The 20,596-nt window shown below is 51.5% G+C and overlaps 8 protein-coding genes across 8 annotated transcripts, besides 10 other annotated features; 7 read left to right on the top strand and 1 right to left on the bottom strand.

The window, feature by feature from the left end:
* Positions 1 to 30: 30 nt before the first annotated feature.
* On the top strand, positions 31 to 3,270 carry TraAM80_07727 (uncharacterized protein; the record flags this gene model as incomplete). Its single annotated transcript, XM_029384508.1, has 1 exon — positions 31 to 3,270. One exon carries the CDS (start codon positions 31 to 33, stop codon positions 3,268 to 3,270), a length of 3,240 nt encoding a protein of 1,079 aa, XP_029235640.1.
* Positions 3,271 to 3,476: 206 nt separating this feature from the next.
* On the top strand, positions 3,477 to 3,821 carry TraAM80_07726 (uncharacterized protein; the record flags this gene model as incomplete). The annotated part of the gene is made up of 1 exon (XM_029384507.1): positions 3,477 to 3,821. The coding sequence occupies one exon, from the start codon at positions 3,477 to 3,479 to the stop codon at positions 3,819 to 3,821; it is 345 nt and encodes a 114-aa protein (XP_029235639.1).
* A 328-nt stretch (positions 3,822 to 4,149) lies between these two features.
* On the top strand, positions 4,150 to 10,824 carry TraAM80_07725 (putative protein kinase; the record flags this gene model as incomplete). Its single annotated transcript, XM_029384506.1, has 1 exon — positions 4,150 to 10,824. One exon carries the CDS (start codon positions 4,150 to 4,152, stop codon positions 10,822 to 10,824), a length of 6,675 nt encoding a protein of 2,224 aa, XP_029235638.1.
* Positions 10,825 to 10,950: 126 nt separating this feature from the next.
* Positions 10,951 to 11,400, bottom strand: TraAM80_07724 (uncharacterized protein; the record flags this gene model as incomplete). Its single annotated transcript, XM_029384505.1, has 1 exon — positions 10,951 to 11,400. The coding sequence occupies one exon, from the start codon at positions 11,398 to 11,400 to the stop codon at positions 10,951 to 10,953; it is 450 nt and encodes a 149-aa protein (XP_029235637.1).
* An 88-nt stretch (positions 11,401 to 11,488) lies between these two features.
* Positions 11,489 to 11,517: a microsatellite.
* Positions 11,518 to 11,773: 256 nt separating this feature from the next.
* On the top strand, positions 11,774 to 13,312 carry TraAM80_07723 (uncharacterized protein; the record flags this gene model as incomplete). The annotated part of the gene is made up of 1 exon (XM_029384504.1): positions 11,774 to 13,312. One exon carries the CDS (start codon positions 11,774 to 11,776, stop codon positions 13,310 to 13,312), a length of 1,539 nt encoding a protein of 512 aa, XP_029235636.1.
* Positions 13,313 to 13,376: 64 nt separating this feature from the next.
* Positions 13,377 to 13,410: a microsatellite.
* Positions 13,411 to 13,635: 225 nt separating this feature from the next.
* Positions 13,636 to 13,680: a sequence feature (A-rich).
* A 172-nt stretch (positions 13,681 to 13,852) lies between these two features.
* TraAM80_07722 (putative mitochondrial DNA topoisomerase II) lies at positions 13,853 to 14,689 on the top strand (the record flags this gene model as incomplete). The annotated part of the gene is made up of 1 exon (XM_029384503.1): positions 13,853 to 14,689. One exon carries the CDS (start codon positions 13,853 to 13,855, stop codon positions 14,687 to 14,689), a length of 837 nt encoding a protein of 278 aa, XP_029235635.1.
* A 188-nt stretch (positions 14,690 to 14,877) lies between these two features.
* Positions 14,878 to 14,904: a microsatellite.
* Positions 14,905 to 15,170: 266 nt separating this feature from the next.
* Positions 15,171 to 16,856, top strand: TraAM80_07721 (putative aspartate aminotransferase, mitochondrial; the record flags this gene model as incomplete). The annotated part of the gene is made up of 1 exon (XM_029384502.1): positions 15,171 to 16,856. One exon carries the CDS (start codon positions 15,171 to 15,173, stop codon positions 16,854 to 16,856), a length of 1,686 nt encoding a protein of 561 aa, XP_029235634.1.
* Positions 16,857 to 16,859: 3 nt separating this feature from the next.
* Positions 16,860 to 16,883: a microsatellite.
* Positions 16,884 to 17,129: 246 nt separating this feature from the next.
* Positions 17,130 to 17,160: a microsatellite.
* Positions 17,161 to 17,311: 151 nt separating this feature from the next.
* Positions 17,312 to 17,359: a microsatellite.
* A 267-nt stretch (positions 17,360 to 17,626) lies between these two features.
* Positions 17,627 to 17,701: a sequence feature (GA-rich).
* A 172-nt stretch (positions 17,702 to 17,873) lies between these two features.
* Positions 17,874 to 17,895: a microsatellite.
* Positions 17,896 to 17,979: 84 nt separating this feature from the next.
* Positions 17,980 to 18,036: a microsatellite.
* A 154-nt stretch (positions 18,037 to 18,190) lies between these two features.
* On the top strand, positions 18,191 to 20,596 carry TraAM80_07720 (putative kinesin; the record flags this gene model as incomplete). The annotated part of the gene is made up of 1 exon (XM_029384501.1): positions 18,191 to 20,596. A coding segment is annotated over one exon (2,406 nt), but the record flags the coding sequence as incomplete, so codon positions are not given.

Here is a 20,596-nt window from a genome sequence, read left to right as displayed (position 1 = left end):
GTATATATATATATATATATATATATATATATGTCTTCTGAGGCGGTGAAAAAGCAAATTCTCAATGCAATCAGTGCATTAAACATTCCATTGGCTCGTTTGCCTGGTGGACAAAAGGTAGCTGATGCGTGTTCTGCCGCAAAACTACTTCGAAATCGTGTTTTAAGAGAGCATGCGCGTGTAGAGGAAAATATTGAGGCTCTCCGACAGAAACAGCTTTATGATGATAGCGATAGCGACGGCGAAAATGAGAAAAAGTTTGAAAGCGAGAATATGGGATTTTCCTCTGATGTTCGAAAGTTGGCACGGCAGGATTTTATTTTTATAAGTGAAATGATGGTGATGGAAAATGTTGTGATTCCACTTCTTTTGGCTCATGGGATGAATTTTACCTCCACACTTTTGCCGCAATTGCTTAAACTACTAACGGCTATGCTGTTGCCAGTTCCCTTGTATTCAATGGAGAGACCGCGTCAGTTGGATTTTGTTCGTCGTCTCATGGAACGATGCGGAACGAACGAGTTTTTTACACTTTTGATTCAGTCAGTAGCTCCAGTGGCCGAAAAGCGTTCAAGCGGCGTTATGCAAAAAGACGATGTTGTCTTGCTTGAAGTCGTTTTGAAAATGATCACGCTTTTTTTTACTGGACCAAAAGAAACCATGCCACCGGTGATTGGGGCTTTTGCTAGAAATCATGGTATTGAGCTTTTTCTTGTCATTATTAATCAGAACTATGCCAGGAGCGAATCAAAGAAGGTTTCAAGTGATATAAACACCTTGGAGGGGGAGTTATACCCCAATTCTGATCAAAGGACGAATAATGCGTCTAATGTTGTTTTTTTGGATGATTCAAACGAAAAGGAAGTGGAAATGGTTGTATTGGGCGAGGAAATTGCGATAGAATTGGACGACAAACAAGTTCGCATGAAGCAAAAAATAAACAATGATGGAGTTGAGGATGGTGACGAAGAGGGGGATGAAGAGGAAGAGGCAGATGAAGAGGGAACGGAAGGTGAAAGCTATGACAGTGATGCATCTTCTACAGAAGAAAATCAGAATGTTTTGGATCAATATAATGCTCACATTATAGAACTCTTGGAATGCGATGAACAACTATGGAAGTGGAATATGCACATAGTTACGGCTATGTCAGCCATCCTTCGTTCTGCGAATCCAGTGGAACTGGCGCAACTAGGATTTGCGTCAAAATTCCAGCAACAATTCTCACAGCAAATGGTGGGACTTTTTGAAAGTGGAAAACGTCTTCGCGAGTGCAAGAGGGAGTTAGATCGCTGGAGACACGTGGCAAAAAGTTGCAATGGAGCTATCAGTTCAAATGGTGTACTTGTGCGTGGTACATCTTCTTACCGTATGCAAGGAGAAATTGGGGCAATGGGTTGTACTTCAACGCTTCTTGGTTTAAGAAGCAAAGATCCACTGGAAAAGGTTCAAGACATAGATTTGCGAAAAAAAGGTCGTTTTATTAAAGGTATATCTGATGATTCTAACATGTCATGGATTCTACCATTGCCAACAAAGATACAACTTTCTCAACAATGTCTTTCTTTTATTTGTTTTGGCTTTGAACCCCTAAATATGATGGTATGGAGTCGACTAGCACATATTATTGAGGGGTTTGATAGCGTTGTCAGGGAACGCAACGAGTTGATATCAGGATACAAAACCTCAGGTGAGGATATAGAGCTCCCTACTCAGATTGAAAAATCTGTTTTAGAATCAGCACAAACAGTTCTTGATTACATAAACATATGTGCATCATTACTTCGTTATACACGGGAGGTGGTTCGCTTAAACCGAGAAGAAAATGATGAGGTTCCTTCTGATGCTTTTCATCAACAGTGGAAATGTATCTCTAGTGTTATTTCGCTTGATCATATTCGTTATGGGTTTGAGTTGCTTCGTGTGTTTTTAGCCTCCCCCGATCTTAGACGACGATTTGATGTAGTAAATGTGATAACTTATCTAGCCGAATTATTTATGACTCTGAATCTCTTGATTGATGGTTATATTGTAAAAGATACAGCTGTAGTAGTTGCCGCACATGCCTTGGCCTCATCCGTACTTTATAACGAAGGAAACATTACATTAATCTTTGAGTCCGTTTCGAGGTTTTCCGCCAAGGTTTTGCCACCAGGTAAGGCTGGGATAATTGTATTATTGGTATACTCTGTTCTTAGTCTCATGGAAAAATGTAGTTTTAGAGGAAGTGTACTGTTTCCTAAACGTGAGAAGAAGAATGACTCAAGTGTGAAATATGAAGCGGAAGATACGGGTAATGCAGATATTTTGGAAATGAATAGGCAAACCGACGTGGATGGTTTGAATCCTTCGGAGGAGATGCAAAACAGATCTGGGGATGAAGAGAATCCCATTGTCGAAGTGAAGGAGAGTGAGGTGGTGATGGCTTCACCTGTACCACTTTTTCTGAAGGATGTGCATGTGAATCAGGAGGTGGTTATCTCACCCACAGGTGAGGAGCGAGGAACTTTATCGGAAAACGCATCATTAACTTCAAGTAGTCATGCTAATTTTTCCACCTTAAGTTCTGAGAGGGAGGTGAGTATAGCAAACTATTTTAAAAGAATCGCCACAACAAAAAACATGAGAGTTATTCTTGCCTCCCTTCGTCATTGGAGAGCAAATGATGTGGATGTAAACAGTGGTTTAGTGTATTTGATTCGTGCCTTTCTTCTTGATGGGTCTGGATGTGTCTTCTTTAATGCTCCATTTTTGCTCATAATGAGGGATATTTTAACCCATGGTGAACATTCTCATTATGCACTATATCGTGTGTGCGATCAAGTGGTTTATGATTTTTTTAATCCGTCGTTTGCAAAGTTCCTTGATGAGAAGAGGGGCGCTCAGCACGACTTTGCGTTGCCTGTTTTGGGAGGAGCACAGTCGTTTCTTGGATTTGAAGTTTCCCTGCGGTGTGTGCGTTCTCTTTTTAATTTGGCTTTCACGGATTACAGCATTTTGGAAGAAAAAGGTCTTCCTCATTTAGCAGACTCCACAGTCATCCCATTAATGCACGAAGCTCACACCGATGAGGAGGCGGTTCATGACACTTCCTCATTGGCCCAGGTCTCACCTGTAAAGAAACGCCGCAGAAACAAGCGGGTGTCTTTACCAGAAAATGATGAAAATATAGACGGAAAAACTGCAGAGTTGTTTCCAGTTGATTTTCCCATAGAAGTTCAGATAGAAAAACACATTGATGAAGTGACCTCCGAAGAGTTTAAAGTATAATAATAATAATAATAAATAGTATATATATATATATATATAAATAGTTTTTTTATTTATTTCCCTTGTGCTTCGTTTCCACCATTCAGATTCTTTTCCGAGTATATATATATAATATACGTGTATGAATGCTGACCTCACACTCTCCACAATTTTTTTTTCCCCCTTATGGATGTTTTTCTTGTAGCAATTATTCGTGGTGGCAGAAGATGCACCAAAAAAATGGTGGAGAAAAGCTCACGCCAGAGGAGCTACAGCTCCGCGTGAAGCAAGGCCTACAAAAAAGGAAGAAGTGTGCACTGTGTCTTCAAGTATTTTATGTGGATGAACTGCCCGGCGCGATCACCCATAAGTCCATACTTGAGTTGCGCCAGAGGTGGGGCCTTGATGTGCGCCGCGGCGACCGAATGCCCCCGCCATCTCAGCTCTACAAGAGGGAGGAACTATGCATATTCTGTATGCAGTTTTTTGACTCAAGTGGAACCTTGCAGGCACAACAACAATTATTAGCTTCCACACGTGGTGGGTTGTCGGCTCGATTGGCTTTGCGTTAGATGACATGGGAATGATCGTTCCCCCAGAAGGAGGTTTCTGCAACGCATCAGAAACAAGCAACAACAACGCAAAAAAAAAAAATGGGGAAAAACAACAATAATTGCTCAATGTATATGTACCTCCTCATGCACGCAGACAAAACACACACACGTTGAGAAGGCATTCCTGATTTTTTGTTTATTATTCAATGGTACACGTAGCTGTAAAGTCAGGTGATATCTTAACAAGGACATTTTTTTTTTTTTTTCTCTCTGGTGTAGGATAATAGTACAGCCGTTTCCCATAGCCTTGACGGGGTTGTATATTTCCCTAGTTGTGTTGTGAACGATGTCCCAGCAACGGCAAGAGCAAAAACCATGGGCCATCACGTTGCCACATGCGGCGTGGATGTGGAAACCGCGATCAAAAAAGGTTATTGAGCATAACTTTGGCGATGTGGCGGCGTCCTTCTTGGGTATGCGGCTACTGGGGGCGCAGAAATGGAAGCGACGCTACGTGTTTGTAGAAGGAGACACCATCTGCTACGGAAGGAGCGTTGGACAACGGGACAAGGTAATTCCGTTGGAAATTGTACAGGCTGCGAATTACGCCACACACGATGTTCTGCTGGTCGCAAAGGCACCCAGCGCAATGGCTCAGTTTGGGTGGTTTATGCTCATTAAAGGTAAAGAGTTACTGTTTTGTTGCGAGAATGACAGTGCACGGGAGGAATGGGTGACATTTATCCTTGCTAGGCTTAGGCTCATAAGCGGGATGACGAAGCCGGCGCTTCTTACGGCAATGGGTGAGAACAGTCAAACAGTCCCGCCTTTGATAGCTAATTGTATTGAGGAGCAGCGGGGTGGTGCAGCAGAGGGTGGCCAAGTCTTTCATATGAACCTCGCACAATCGGTGGATGCCTTCGAGCTCAAAGGCCAAATAGAAGAGGGCTCTTCACGAGTCCTTGGAGAAGCGGTGCGGCATGAATCCCAACCACACGTGGGAGCTCAGGATGACAAGGATGCCGACACGCTGGGGCACCTACTTTCCTTTGGAAACACAAAAGACCTTGTTGAGGACGCCATCAGTGATAAGGATGGGCACGCCAGCTACACCACACCCATGTCTCAGACGATGGACGTTGTGCAGGGGGAGACATTGGCGGATGTGCACGCTTTTGCTCTTTTACCCTACGCCCAAGAGCGCTACTCACACATTGCGTACAAGCTGGAGTCTTTCTCGCGGCATTTACAGCACGGGGATAACATCCAAAACGTTGTCTTTTCTCGTTGTGTGGAAAAGATTGGGAAACACGACACGACACAGGAACGGGACCTCCTCCTGACGCCGCAGTACTTGTACTTGTTCGCCCGAAAAAAACTGACGGGCAGGGTGCATTCGCGGTGCGTTGACACCAACCAGATTGCGGGTGTCATTGCGAGCATCACCGAGACCAACCTTCTGGCCATCATTGTACCATGCTTTCATGATATTCTTATTCGGTTTCACAGTCAAAATTCACATCTGGGTGGAACGAAGGCGAGTGTGAAAATTCAGCTCATTGCACACTTGTACAAGATTCATTTGGGGCAGAAAACCGGACGACGTTTTCTTTTCCGTGAGGTGGAGAACGTGCGGGCCGTTATACGGCGCGGCGTGGAGGAGCCCCACATGCCGCTGATATCGTACCCGGAGGATCGCATGCAAGTGGGGACAAACAAGTCACTTTTTCCCTTATTTAGCATCCACGCGGAGTCTCTTGTGTTTTGGTCCTCCATGATCACACGGGTGGAGGAGGACCGCCGATTGCAACTCTGCGCGCTTGCCATCACCGATGGAGCTGTGTATCTTCTTAGTGAGACACTAGTAAAGGTCACTCACCGGATTCCGTTACCAGACGTACATGACGTGAAGTTTGATGTGGATTCCCAGACGGTACTGCTTCACAGCACCGAGGTTGACGCCCTTTTCAAGGTTCATTCTAGTGTGGAGTTTATTCGCCTCATTGAGCTGCTACCTGAAGTGGTAATGCAGTACTGTGGGGTGAAAATACCTGCCACGGCGTCGAAGCAGTTGTACGCCCACGCCCGATTTGCGGAGCCAGGGGGACGGGAGGAGTCAATAGGTGGCTTATCGTCGCTTGGTGCCGTTAGGGAGCACCTAAATCTTCCCTCGCGGGTGTTGTCCTCCATGCATCCAGTGCGTTTTAAGACGTATTTTGGTAAACAACACACTAACAGTGCAGAGGCACCTGAGGTGCATAATACGGAGGACGCGAGCGGTAGTTGGCTTAGCAAGAGACTCGGTAGTCGTGCCTACTTGGCGCACTACCGCTTTGTTGAGGAACTTGTTGTGGATTTTGACGATGAGGCAAGCATGCTTGCAAATATTCCATCCACTGCGGCCGACGCATTGACGCTCAATGGGCCCTTCGCAACAGATCTTGGTCTTGGGTCGATTCAGTGTTCTCTGATTTGCAGTGATCTGGACGTGAAGTCGCTTCCCACCGGCATCATCTTGAGCCCTGGGCTGCTGAGCAAACATGGTACTCGGCGAGTGGTTTGCGTTTCCACGCGAGGGATTGTGCTGCTAAATCACCATGATGGAGTGGGAAAACTATGCCGCACGTTTAAAGACCTCTTGTGGGGACGCAAAGGCTCTGTTGGCGCCGATGTGATGCCAACCGATAGTGTTCGTACACACGATCCTAGAGTGCTGGTGTTTCTTTCCTGGCCCGACGTTGTCGGCCTTGTCCGCTGTTATCCAGGGCAGGGGACAATTATTGGTGTGATGACAGGCCCAGGTCAATCCTGCGATTACATGCTGGACGTGGAGAGCGACTCCAGCGTGGACGTCTTTCTTCGTTGCTCTGCGTGGAATTACGTTGAAGGACATCGCCGTTCACAACATGCGTACGAAATGCTTCCACTTTTCAAGGTTCCGCATGTGGAGAATGTGCGGAATGCATTGAAAAACAGTGTCTTTGACTCGAAACCCATCCTTGCGCTTCGCCGCCCACTCAAACACCATGCTGGCGATGAATTGGGCCTCGCAGTTGTGCCCAACATTGCTGAGGCCTGTCGTAGTTTTGGGGACAACACGATTTACTTCTCTGGTGCGGCCTGGCGCTACGAGGCCGCTGCACCCAAGACGGAGCGTAGGAAGAATCGTACGGCGGGGCCGGAGACGCGCGAGGTGAGCCACTCCGCACAGGAAACGCATAAGATGTTTATTATTGTCCTCACCAACTGTGCCATTTACTGGTGCACGGATGGTGATCTCGGGATCCTGCAACGCACCGAGCTGCTCGCGCTGGGGGAGGTGTATCTGAGCCCAGTAGAGCCGGATGCTCTGCTGATCACGGTTCCAAAGGAGTATGACATGTACTTTCGCATTGACGGTCGCGGAAAAGAGTTCCTCGCGCGGCTGCAGGATGCGTACGCGGCGTGGACAGACTACCATCGGCACCTTCCACACGAGTCACGGGGCAGCTATCAGAATGTTCCCGATGGCGAGCTGCCAACAACGACTGTGTCCAATCGTACTTCTCTGGGTCAATTAGCAAAACTATCGCACTTTGCCGAGTTGCAGGCAAACTTCAGTTCAGGGGAAACGAGGACAAGGATGGAGCTCATGCACCGCCGCTACCTCGCGGTTGCCCTATCCAAGTACGAGGCTGCGTTGGTGATGACCATCAAGCGGAAGCTCTCCTGGGCGAAGGCATACAAGAGCCTTAGTGCCGCAAAGACGACACTGGAGTTTTCACACCGGCGTGCCTATTCCTTTTCTCTTCGAACTAGCACGCACCCAGAGATGGAGCAAGCACAAATGCGTCTCCATGAGTTTTGTTCCATGAAGGAGATTCTGGAGCGCATGCAACAGGCGGCGGCCACGGAGGATTTGGCCACGTATGAGGCGGCATCTGAAAAGGCACAGCAATATGCACCTCTCCTTGCCTTTGTAGAGGAAAGCCGCGAGGTTCATGAAGCCTTGGCAAAAAGAACTGTTGCTCTTGTCAATATTACGACGTTTATCGATAGTGACACGCGGCTGCCATTGCAAGAGTCGGCGGACACACTTCAGGCGTTGTTTGTAGCTGCGATGGAGGCCGGGGTCCAGCCTGACATGCTGGACAAGCTACGCCGTCGCGTGGATTTGCGAACTCAGCAGGAGGCGTTCCTGGCGCAGCTACAGGCGCACAGTATGGCTGTTGCCACTGGGACTGAAAAACTTCAGTCGGTGAAGCTGCTACTGCTGCTCGCTGAGGCGGCACGTCAGCTTGAGGTTCCCGTCTCGGCTGTTGAGACGGCGTTTTCAGGGCTTCCGCGTGCGGTGTCTCGCGGCGAGGGAAAAACGCAGCGGCAGTTACCACTACAGCAACAGGAACAAAACGCGCGGAGTGTGATTGTGGCGACGTGCGATGCCATTGAAGTGGCCGTTTCATTGGGCAATGCCACTTTGCTACAAGATGTTCTTCGGCTTGCAGAGCGGTCTCCCTGCGAGGAGGTGAAAGCGCGGGCTCGGTGGGGGCGGGAGCAGCTTGGTCTGCGTCGTAAGCATCTGGCAACCCATCGCTTGCCACCCCGTCTCATGGAGCATATCGTGGTTCGCCGGCAATCCCGCGAGTGGGGTGCTGGCGAGGTCCACAAGCTGCGTGACGCATGTGCAGAGGCACTGCGGGAGCTGCCAGTGGATGTTCCATTTATGCTGCGCGATCGTCAGCTGTTGCAGTCGCAACTACACCTTCTTGAGGAGGAGGAGCACCGCCTCATTCTACGTGACTCCTTACAAACGCAAGCTGAACAGGACGGGGACCGCTACATGGAGGAACTACAAAAAAAAGAGGTAGACGAACGACATGCCACACAAGAGCGGGGACGTCAGCAAGTGGAGATGATTGGGCAGTGGCGTATGGATTACCTGTTGATATGGCAGGGCCGCACCAGCAAGCTGTGTGCCTCGATGCGCGAGAGTATTCGTTTGGGTAACACGGAAGAGGCGCGGAGGTGCATAGGACAGTGCGTTTTTTTTCAGAAGAAGATTCAGGAGGGGTTATTAAACTATAATAGCTGCCGGACGCATGTATGCGATGCGCAGCAGATGACTGAGAAAATTCTCAACGACCTCAAGATGGCCGCCGCGCGTGGCCAGGCGTTTCTGGCGGGCCATGAAGAGGAGGCGGAGCCCTACGTCTCTCCCGTTACTAGGAACAATGACGCGGAGGTCGCTGCAGCGGAGAATCTGGGCGAGGAAGTGGTGGAAGGGCGAGGGATGGTGGTGGCTGCGGTTCCACCAGAGCTATTGGTGTTGATTGAAGCGCACAAGGCGAAGGAGCTGGTGACGTATGTGCGTTTGCATGCCTCTGAGCTGAATGCAGAAACCATTGTCAAAGTACGAGAGCTGTGGTCGGCCTCTCGCGAGCGACGCCAGTGGGTGGCTAAGCTGCACCGCGCCATCCACACCGCTTTCGCGCTAAAAAATCGGGAGATGCTTCAAACGCACATTGACGCAGCAAAGTCGTTTGGGTACATGGACGATGTTGTGGAAGGTGCCATGGAAGTCGTCGCGGCAATGGAGGCCCAACAGTACGCGACGCCAGGCGCCGGCAGTGGCAGCAGAAGTCCTTCTCCGGAACTGGGGCTGGACGCGTCACAGGATGAGACGCCGCGTACCTTTACGCTTTCTCGCGTGTATGACGCGCGCTCTAGCGACGCGGCGGAACGATTACTTGGGCAACTGCATGCCGTAACGCTGGAGATGCTGCAGCCCACTGAACCGGGCCTTTCTTTGTCAAACGCCTGCTTGCAAGAGCGACGGCATAAACGCATGATGGATGTTGCTCAGTTGTGGCATGACGTGTTTCATCACCGCCTAAAACCGTCTGGCGGCGTGTTCCGCCGAAATGAGCGTGATTGCTTTGACTTTTTGCATTTTGTCAGCCAACACAACACTTCACGCGACCACTCAGATTTTTACACAAACCGTTTACTGAGTGACTTTGGGCGTGTCAAGAAGTATAACACCACCCAAGGGCGGAGCAGCAGCTTCCTGCTTATTGCCTACATGTTTCAGCGGAAGCTGTTGGAGCGGATACTTCACGAAATTGCCCAGCTTGGTGCAAAAGTGCGAGGCGAGGTTCTCTGTGAGGATGCCTTGCTAAACCAAAGCCTCCCGGACTTGTTAGCACTGGCTCGCATGGGGGAGCAGGCGGAATGGTCAGTGATGGTGAGTGAGGCCCCGGATGGGGTCGTCGTGAACGCAAACACGTCGTTTACGCTCATGTCGATCGTGGATGAAACACCTGCAGATGAGCTCACGAACAGCGTTGCAAGGGGGAAGCAGCAGGGGACGTGCGAGGTGCCCCGAAAGGCGGCGTTGCAAAGCTGTGCAGAGTTGATGCGCTCTGCGACGAGTGTGTTGTCAAATTATTTTTCGGGGAAGTTTGCGGCGCTGGGCGTGTGCCCGTCCGTCGAGGATGCCCGTGCAATATTTGACGAGGGGGTACACAGAGAGATCGGTCTAATTGTACAGGAACATCTGCTTCCTGCTGTGGTGGCGCTGATGCGCGCGGGTTTCCGCCCTATCTACCACTTGGTGCGGACCCGCCGTGTGTGGGATGCCGTGTTGGAGTTCGGTGCGTGTCTGCAGCATGGCTCCAGGGACCTCAGTGGGGTCTCGGTATCCGGCGTCATCCCGCTTGTGGAGGCAGTCACAGATGTTACGGGCCGACAACGCACAAAACTTCAGCGCCTAAGTGAAGATGAACTGGCAGACCTGCGGCTACGCATGCTCTTAATCGAATGCCTCAACCGCAACGTACTTGCCGCGTTCCTGCGGATATTCTTTCAAGGCGAGGAGGGCACGACCTGCTGGGCGAACGGCGACGGGGTGTGGAAGTTCTACGATCGCGATCGCTGCGTCTTCTACCCGCCGGAGGATGCAGGAACGCAGGAGCTGATGGAGGTTGTCACCCGGCTGTCTGAGCTGCCGTTTGTTTTGTTTGTTGACCGGGAGCTGTGGTGATCCACGCGAGTACGCGCGCGTGGGGAGGAGGGGAGTGTTTCTCCGCAGTGCAGAGTTGGGTTGCATGGCAGTATTGTGTTTTTTTGTACACTACACCACAGAGGTTTGGTGCAGTGAGTATATTTTTCATATGATGAAAAATGGGACGATAACGTGTTGACATTCTTGCGTTCCTCCGCCTCCCCGCTTGTGTTTAAAAGTTTCCTGCAGGAATTGTTGTGGGGGAGCGGAGGGTGATGCATGTGTCTCGCTGGATTCGCTCCTTTCTCTTGGCGTTGCGTTTTCCCGCGTGCTGTCGTCGAGCCCGCCCATCACGATTGGCCTCGACATCAACCTGGACACGGACCACGACTTGTGGACTGCATGCGGGTAGTGGAAGCGGCGCTCCTGCAACGCTACTGGGCCATTTGCCGCAGTGGGGTGAGTGACCCTTCGATGAACCAAGCACACGTTGAAGAGGGGGTGCCGTAGGTGGTTTGGGTGGAGGTCCACTTTGGTGAGGGCCTTGAGGATGAGGACGACACTGAGACGTGGATGACAGTCCTTAGCGTCTTTGTGATTCTGCGCGGAAGTCATACGCGGCAAATCTCAGAAGAAGAGCTGCGCAACCTTCTTAAGACGCTCTATCGACGTTTGTGAGGCCATGACACGGAGAATGCGTGTCCTCCTCTTTCTTTCTCTCTCTCTCTCTCTGTGTGTGTGTATGTTTGTGCTGCTTACTTTTCGTTGAATACTGTCTACTCTGTTCACCCTTCCGTGCTTTATCTTCTGCTGCGGCTTCTTCGTACTTCGTCGAGTGTGCTTCACGCGGCGTCTCAAGCGGGGGAGGGGGAAAAGGGAAGGGAAACAACGGGGCTGGGCGGGCATACCACTCCAGAGGGGAATATTCCCAAGCGAGTAGCGGGGGGCGGGAGAGAGAAGCCAGTCAAGGAGCGCAGACGTCGATACAATGCTGCTGCGGACGCGTGTTCTGTGGAGCAAGCGAACCCCTGGGTATGTCTTCTGGCGGCAGAGCACACTCGTCGAGTTGGAGAAGACGAAGCGCAACTACCTGCTAACGGAGCGTCCAGTGCCAGTTGCCGAAATCGCCCGTCGCATGGTGCGGGTGAAGTCACGCTATCTTGACACAAACGACTTTCACGAGCAGGGCCTCCTGCGCGGCGAGTACAAGTACTTTTCTGGGAAACTCTGCGACATTCGCCACGCGCGCCCAGAGGACATGGTCGCCTACGTCGAGTGCGGCGCCTTCTTTGGCTTCTGGGACACTGCCCAGATGGATCGTGTGATGGAGGAGTTGCTGCTAAAGCTTGACGAACTTGGGCCCGTCGAGCTCGTACACGTCTTCGCCTCACTCTCCTCGCTGCGGAAGCAAGGCACCGAGTTGCATCAACACGTGGCCCGCGCTCTCGTCGCCGTAGTGCCGGAGCTTTCGCTGGAGGAATGCATCCAAGTCGCCGTCGCGTGTGATGCGGGGGTGCCGGATGAACTTATACATAACTTGATGCTGGCCATTGAGCCCGAGGTTGGACGCGGTGGTCTCACCCCGGTTCGCGCGGTGGAGCTCATGGATACATTTGGAACCAGCTCAACGTCGATTCAGCACCAGTTTGATTTGTTATTTGATCGTATGAAGCAGACGGCAGTGGCGGGGTTGGCCGAGCTAAGTGTGATGGACATTGCGGTTATGTGCACCTCCTTGAAGCTACGAGACACGCTGGATACCGCTACAGAAGCAAACGCTGTACATGTGTTTCTCTCCCGCTTAGAGGAAACCTGCGCCAGATCCACGTCCATGATGTTTACAGCTGTAGCTACCACGCCTGGCTTTTCAAAGGCTATGGAGGAACGAGTGGTGTTCCTTGCAACAGACTTTACACCGAGCGAGCTGCTCAGTGTGTTCACCGTCTACATGAACGATTACACCTCCGTGTATCTTGTTTCCCATGGGGATAGAAGAGTTGCGGCAGCCGCGTCGAAAAACCATGTTGAGGAGCGTCAGTTTGCGCAGCAGCGTCAGACGGCGTTAGTGCACGTCCTGCGGGAGCTCATGGATCAGATGCGACTTCAGATGGAATCTGCCACCGCGTACTTTTTACCCACAGTACAACTGCAGTACTTGGAGGTATTCAGCAGGGCCGTCGAGGATATCGGCGGTCACGTGGCGCATTTGACGAGTAACATTCCGCTGCTAGGACGATGCCTGGAGCTTCTTTCGTCGAGGGTTATTGCCTCGCTGCCGCGGTACACCTACATGGATTTGATGGTACTGGTGCAACTCTGTGCTCCGTTGGGCAGGTTGGTGGCGGACGCTGCCATTAGTGCAGCTGTGCAGGAACTCATTCAACGTGAGGTGGGGGTGTCTAAGGAAGATGCCGCAGAGTTGTGTGTGCTGCTGCAGCAACTGCCAGGCTTACGTGTGGAACACCAGCGGCGTATTGAGAACTTTTTGCTGCCCAAACTTCGTGGACATAGTGCTCAGGTCGGCTGATGGGGCTTGCTGTGTGCCTCTGTGCAGCCGCCGCGTTGTGGATCTTTCGTTTCTCTGCGTCTGTGGGGACGGAGGGGGGGGGGGGGGGAGGGGGAGGGAAATTTTTTATCAATGACGTTTTTGCGTGTGTCATCATCAGTGTCTTGCTGCCACGTGTTTCTCACTCCTCGGTGACCACTCACACCGCTGCCTATTGTCGTTTCTTTTATGCTTGCATCTGTGACGTTGTTTTTCTACTTGTATGTTGCGTTGACGTCCGTCTGCTCTGCATCGCACAAACACAAACACATCGTTTGTTTTCTCAGCATGTTGCGTTATGCCTCTTTCATTCTTTTCATTTTTTATTGTTATTACTTCTTTCTTCTTTTCCCTCTTTGAGAAGCCATTAGAGAGTGGAGTCGTAGATATCTGAACGACTAAAACGACATCAGCAGCAACAACAAGGCAGCTTTGTGTGCCGCAGTATTTTATTGACGTCGGCACAACGCGTTCCCCAGTGAGAAAATTGTTTGGGTACGGGTCAGCAGGAGGGCGCAAGACATGCTCCGACGTGTACAGCTGCTGCGCACACCGTTTAATGAGCTCACCCTCACTGGAAGTTGCTGGTCCCGCTTTTTTGCAAGGTCAGCGCAGAAGGACCCTGCCGAGTCCCCTTCCGCGCCGGTGCCGTTCATCACCCTCATCCCTACCCTCCATGTGGCATCGGTGAAGTTTTACGACAAGCTGCTGGATTACATGGTGCAGGCGGTGAAGGAGCGGGATAATCTCGTCATTCTGCTGGAGGGGATATGTGACACGGAAGAGAGCGAGGTGCAGCAGATGGAAGAGTATTTTGCCATTGCACACAACCAAAATCTGAAGACGGAAATGCTGCAAAAGGCAGATCAGAACACTCTCTACGATGAGGAGACGATAAAAACGATTTGCGAGGAACTTGCTGTGAATTACGGGGCCCTAGTGAAACTGCAGGCAACAGTGCGGCTGCAGGAGTGTTACCTTAAGCCAAAGATGGCCGCTCTTGTTGGCTCGCATCTCCGCAACGACGCGGATCTCAACATGAATGAAGTGGCGGCGATCCTGGCGGAGAAAGGCAGCAGCGGGAGCGTTTCTGTTCCCTTTAGTCGCCTTGGAGCCGACCCGGCAGTGCGCGGCAGCCGGGAGCGAAAGGTGGCGAAGGCCGCCCAGATGCGATGTGTGGAGTGGCTTCAACGGGGATGCGGGGGCGAGGTGCTGCTGCCTTGGGGATTCTACCACGCGGAGGGAATTAGGAAAAATATTTTGGCTACAAACTCGCAAGACGAGACGGTTGTGTTTCTGGAGAGCGATGATAAGGTATGCCGCCTGCCGTTTGGAATCAGCAAGGAGCTCCTGGCTTGATGATAACAGGGCATCGACCTATCTCTTTCTTGGCCGCTTCTTCTGAGTTTGGCACCCATCGCTTGATGAACGCCGGGCGCGTAACGTTTTCGTGTTTCCGTGCATTGTACATCTCTCACACACGCCACGCTGCGTCATACTTGCGCCCTTTTTTCTTTCTCTCTTTTGTCCCGCTCCCCCCTCTACGGGTGTGTGTGTGTGTGTATGTGTGCGTGGCTCGAGTTATCGTCTCAACAGGGCGTCATCTCGCTCGTGGCCCCTCCAACCTGCCCTTTAAGACCGCGTCTCTGTCTTGCCTCTCTCTCCCTCACCGTAGTTTCTGCCTGCATATAAGAGGCAAGGCTGACATACGGACCTCTATATACCCCCCCATGTATACTATATTACACACGCCGTTGCTCAAGACATTTTTGTAAAAAAAAAAAAATTGCCATTTGTACCCCCATAGCACAGTACCAGGGTCTAGGACTTGTTTCGCGTGATGGGACTCTGCTGTGGCAGGAGTGCGATGCCGGTCGTGGACGACAGAGGGCGGAAGCACCGCGCCTTGCACCCGAAAGTCTCCGTCACTCCTATGCCCACTGTGGAGTTTGACATCATCGCCCCTGAAGACGCCGGCGATTTGACGTTGAATATGATGCGAAGGGGCTCCTCTGGGGGTGCCTTCTTCATGAATGCCAGCCTCCACACCGTGAGCGAGTTTAGTTTTACCATGGCCGACTGCAAGGGTCAGAGTCTCTCCGGCACGCTTCGCGATGATGCGGCTCGAAGCTTCTTAACGAACGGAATGAATGAGGTGTTACCGGATCACGTCAAAGGGTTTCTTTCCAGCATATGCGAGGTGACACATGCGGAGCCGCCCAATACGTTGGAGGATAGTTTTTTCGAGACCTCCATCTCCACACTTAACCAAACACGCGGCCACCGCTATCGAATTGGAGGATCCTCCGCAGCCAAACTCACAGCGGAAGAGAAACTGTACATAGATAAGGCACATAGTACGGAGGAGCGCATAGCACGCCTGGTAGACCTTGAGCAAATGTCGCGTCAAGATATATATGGCGTGTGGAAGATGAATAATACTATGATGTTTCTGGGGTGGAAAGGCGCTTTGCCCACCCTTCGGCGATTGCGTAAAGGCTCACAGTCAAGGAAACGAAATTCAGCTCGGGAGGTGCTTGTAATACACGCCAAAGACATTGATCTGCAGCTGGAGGACGATAAAAGAAGGGAAAATGGGGCTGGTTTTCAGGGGGTATTGGGTCGCCGATGCGAGGGCGATGAACAGGAGGTCATGTTTTCACCTAGTGAGGCACTCGAGACGACTACAAGATCCAAAACAGTGGCGGAGCACTATCAGCTGTTGGCGCTGACGGCGAGGGAGATTAGCATCACAGCCAGTGTTCAGGCCCAGGTTGTACATGACACCTGGGACTTCCTCTCACTTCCTGAGGCCTCAACTCATCTTAATACAGGGAATGTGTTTTTTAGATTTGTATGCAGTCCTGTCAGACACTTGGGGACTGACAGTCTTGAGCTTATCAACACCTTTATCAATGAGAGCAGCTTTGCGGATGAGGTGCAGGAGAACAATGTCCCCAAAATTCATATATTTTCTCCGGAGGAGCAGAATAAATACGTCAGTATCCTGGTGAAGACGATGTACCTTCTTCCTGGCGTTCGCCTCTCCCACTTGGACGCTGATTTGCTGGCGTCGCTGGACTACCAGCGCAACTGCCAGCCAGGGAATAATAAATTTGAGAGCCCGGAAGATATACACACGTTTCGAACTGTAAAAACCGTGATCCGGTTTGTCTTCAGCATCACTATCCAGATGAAGGTGAGCGCGATTACTGACTCGGTGGCGCTGCAGAAGTTTAGGGACGTGGACGGGATGGTGCCTGCGAAGGTACTGCTGCTTGAGCGAACGAAGCGGAACATCCACAAAATGGACTCCACCGTGAAGGTTCGCTCTGTGCTGCTCTACTACCCGGTGAATGCCGGGCTGCTGGTGACGAACGTGACCATCGTGCTCAATACCTCGCTCCCAACTGTTGTCTCGTCGCTCATGCAGACATTTGGCACTCAGGGTGCCACGGAGGCGGCGCAGACGGCGAAGCAGACGCGCCGGTATCTCATTCACCGATTCGGTGACTCGCGGTCGTAGTTTTCTTCTCTCTCTCTCTCTCTCTCTTTTTTTTTTATCCGTCGTTGTCGTTTATCCTCGTTTACACTTATTGCTGCGCACACATTTTTTCGTGTGTGTGGTGTGCCGCTTCTGTCGTTGCCGTTCTTTTTTGCCTCCTCTGTTCTCTCTCCCACCCCCCTCCCTTTCCTTCGCACTGGCCGTTTCCCTGCGTGTGTGTCTGTCGAACTGTGTGTGAAGCGGAAATTTATGTTTCAGCGGTAACGGATATAGTGCTCCAGTGGCTCCCGCTGCGAGAGAGGGATGGAGGAGGGGAGGGGAGGGGTATAACAGATGGAAGGCATGATAATGCACAGTGCGTTGCGAGGCACCCTCATGCCATTTTCTCGCTTTTGTTCAGCCTTGCCGTGTGAGTTTCATGCATGCATGGGTGGGGGTATATGTGTGCGTGTAGATGTCTTAGAGAGAAAATAAAGCAAAAAAAAAACAAGCAGCATCAGCAGCAACAACAACAACAACAAAAAGTGCATAGTGGGAAGGTAAAGGTGGGGGTGGGAAAGGGGTTGGGGCCTCCGTCTCCCTGGGTATGTGCGACCGCTTCATTCATGAAGTGGAATGATGTTAGGGGTCGGTTTTTGACGCCACTGCTTCCTCGCATTCTTGATGCGTACGTCTGTCTCTATATACATCCCTTTGCATGTACTTGCGTGTTAATCTTCCCATGGACATATTTGATGGGTGACATGTAGTACCGGTTGTTTTTGTGGGGCCAACTCCGCGTGCGTGCAGATTCACTCTCTCTTTCTTCCTGTCTTTTTTTTTCCCTCTATCTCTCTCTCTCTCTCTCTGTCTGTGTGCGTGTGTGTGCTTTGATCACTTCTCCCCACCACACATACGTGTCTGCGTTCGGGTGCAATCTTGTTCTTCTTTTTCCTTTCCTCTTCATTTTGCTCACGGCAAGCCTCTATCACAAGACAAGAGACCACACGCTCTGCAAGCACTTCTCCGTTAGGCCTGAAGGAGACAACTCCCCGTGGAAGAGAGGGAGAGAGAAAGAGAGCACACAGCGGAAAAACAAGCCAACAAACTCGGAAACAGCAGCAGGCAGATCCGAAGCAAGTACGCAATAAGGCAAGAGAAATTGAAATAAAAATAACAAAGGAAATAACAAAAGGAGAAAAACAAACAAACAAACACACAATAACTCGGTAGAGGTCTCGTAGATCTACTTGTTTTCAGACGCGCGATTATTATTTGTACATCTGTTTCGCTGCGTTCTGTGCGAGTCCTTCATCCGGCGTTGTACCCCAGTAGCAACAAGAGGAAAGTAGCCCGCTCCTTCGCGCTTACCAGGAATGGACTTTAAACGTACCAACTCGAGCCGCACCGGGTTAAACTCGGGACGCTCCGTGCCGCCGCGCCCGCCCACCGCAACACCGATGCGTATCTCCACCTACTCAAGTGCTTCCACACCCAGGCGAAACACGACACCAAACAGCCAAAGGTCTCCAGCAGGCATGACACCAACGATGCAACGACCGCCGCGACCTGGTGGCACGCCGGCATCGGCACGCGGGCCACGACCTGGACTTCCCCGCCCTGAGTCCTTCAGACGCACCGGAACGGGTGTTAGTCTTTCTGGTGCCAACAACAACCACAGCAGCAGCATCTCCAGCATTGGGAATACCAGTGGGGGTGGGGGCAGCAGTCATCATCACATGCGACCACTCTCAGGGAAAACGGGAGGCAACGGTCGCGTGAACGTGTACGCGCGTGTGCGTGCCTCCGCCGCGAATGAGACGGCAGAGGACCAGCAACAGTTGGCGGTGCGCATGAAGGATGATACAGTGGATGTTTTGGTGCCTCAGAAAGGTCGCTTCACCTTTACCTTCGACGGGGTTTTTTGGAGCAACGAAAACGCCGGTACGAAGCCGTTTTCCAGTCAGGAAGACGTATTTGAGGTCATCGGTCGACCGCTAGTTGAGAATGCCTTGGCTGGGTACAACGCCGCTATTATGGCATATGGGCAAACCGGCAGCGGTAAGACGTACACAGCGTTTGGCCCCCCCAATTCCCTTGGCACCCCGGAGGAGGGTCTCATTCCACGCGTATGTGAGATGATCTTCTCACGCGCCGCCGCCAGCTCGCAGAAAGGGGTGACGTACCGCGTGTGTGCGTCCATGTTGGAGGTCTACCTTGAGGACGTCTTTGACCTGCTGAACCATCGTCGGATGGTCTCCATCCGTAACAACTACACGGACAATTCCTTTCATGTGGTTGGTGCAAGGTCTATTCCTGTCCGAAGCTATGAGGATATTGCTGCGCTGCTGCGGAAGGCGGAGCCACTTCGCACGTTTGCGGCGACCGCCGTTCACGACCGCTCCTCTCGTGCCCACACACTTTTCCAGCTGGAGGTGCAGACCTCCTTCGAGTCGACAGACATCGTCCCCCGCATCTCCAAGTTACTTCTTGCGGACCTTGCCGGCGCTGAGCGCATCAAAATCGCTCAAACCGAGACTGGGCTTCCGTTTGAGCAGGCACGCAACATCAACCTTTCGCTGCTTGCGTTGGGCTCCTGCATCGAGGCTGTGGCGACACGCAAGGGCTATAACCAAAATATTCCAGAGTTCCGCAACAGCACTCTGACGAGGCTGCTAAAGGAGTACCTTGGCGGCAACAGTGTGTCGGCGATGCTGGTGACCATCGCGCCAAGTGCGCATGACGCCCATCTCAGCGTACAGTCGCTCCGCTTCGCCGATCGCGCCAAGCAGATGACCACCCACGCGAAGATCAACACCGTGAAGCCAATTGATGCCACGGATGAAGGCGCCTCCAAGCTCAGTGAAGAGCTCCGTGACGCCTACCTAAAGAAGAAAGAAGCGCTCTACGCCGAGTATCAGCTGCAAAACACCATTGAGGAACTGCTCAAGAAAATTGCCATCCTTGAGGCGCAGCTTATGGAGGCCACCAATGAAGATATAATTGCTCGTCTGCAGGAGGAAATTGAGGGCCATCAAAAGACTCTGACTGATGCTGACGCCCAGCTGCAGGAACAACGGCGCATTCTCTACCCCAACGAGGTTGTCCTTGAGGACAAACTTAAAGAGGTAGAAACAAGGATGCAGGAGTTGAAAGAAGAGCATGAGGATGCCCTTGAAAGCCTCATGACAGAGGATCTTCGCAAGTACACCGATACGATGAGGACAAAGGAATTACGTCACAATGAGATTATCGCTTCCATGCAGGCAGAACACAATGACGAGGTGTCAAGTCTGCAGAAACTACTCGACAAGGCCAACACCTCAATTCAACAGCTCACAGCATCGCTGTCAGAAACAAAGAATGAACTTTGCAGAGCTGATGAGAGTTTAGGAGAAATGCAGTCTGCGTTCGCTGAGCTCGAGGATCTCTCCACGACCATGAAAACCACGCTAGAGGGCCAGATCAAGCAGCTACGTTTAGATCTTGCGGACCGTGAAGAGAAATTAGAAGAGATGCACACCGTCTCGAAGGACCTTGAGGAGCGGTACGCCGACGACACCCGAGCTGCCGAGGAGAAGCAGGCGGAGCTGCAGGGCCAGATTGAGCAGTTGCAGGGTGATGTGGCTGAGCGTGACCAGAAGCTGGAGGAGATGCTTGCTGCACAGAAGGACCTTGAGGAGCGGTACGCCGAGACACCCGAGCTGCCCAGGAGAAGCAGGCGGAGCTGCAGGGCCAGATTGAGCAGCTGCAGGGTGATGTGGCTGAGCGTGACCAGAAGC

Source organism: Trypanosoma rangeli (genome assembly GCF_003719475.1).
Source record: "Trypanosoma rangeli strain AM80 chromosome Unknown Tra_15.4_contig_00336, whole genome shotgun sequence".
NCBI lineage: Eukaryota > Euglenozoa > Kinetoplastea > Trypanosomatida > Trypanosomatidae > Trypanosoma > Trypanosoma rangeli.
This window is presented reverse-complemented; position numbering and strand designations above follow the sequence as displayed.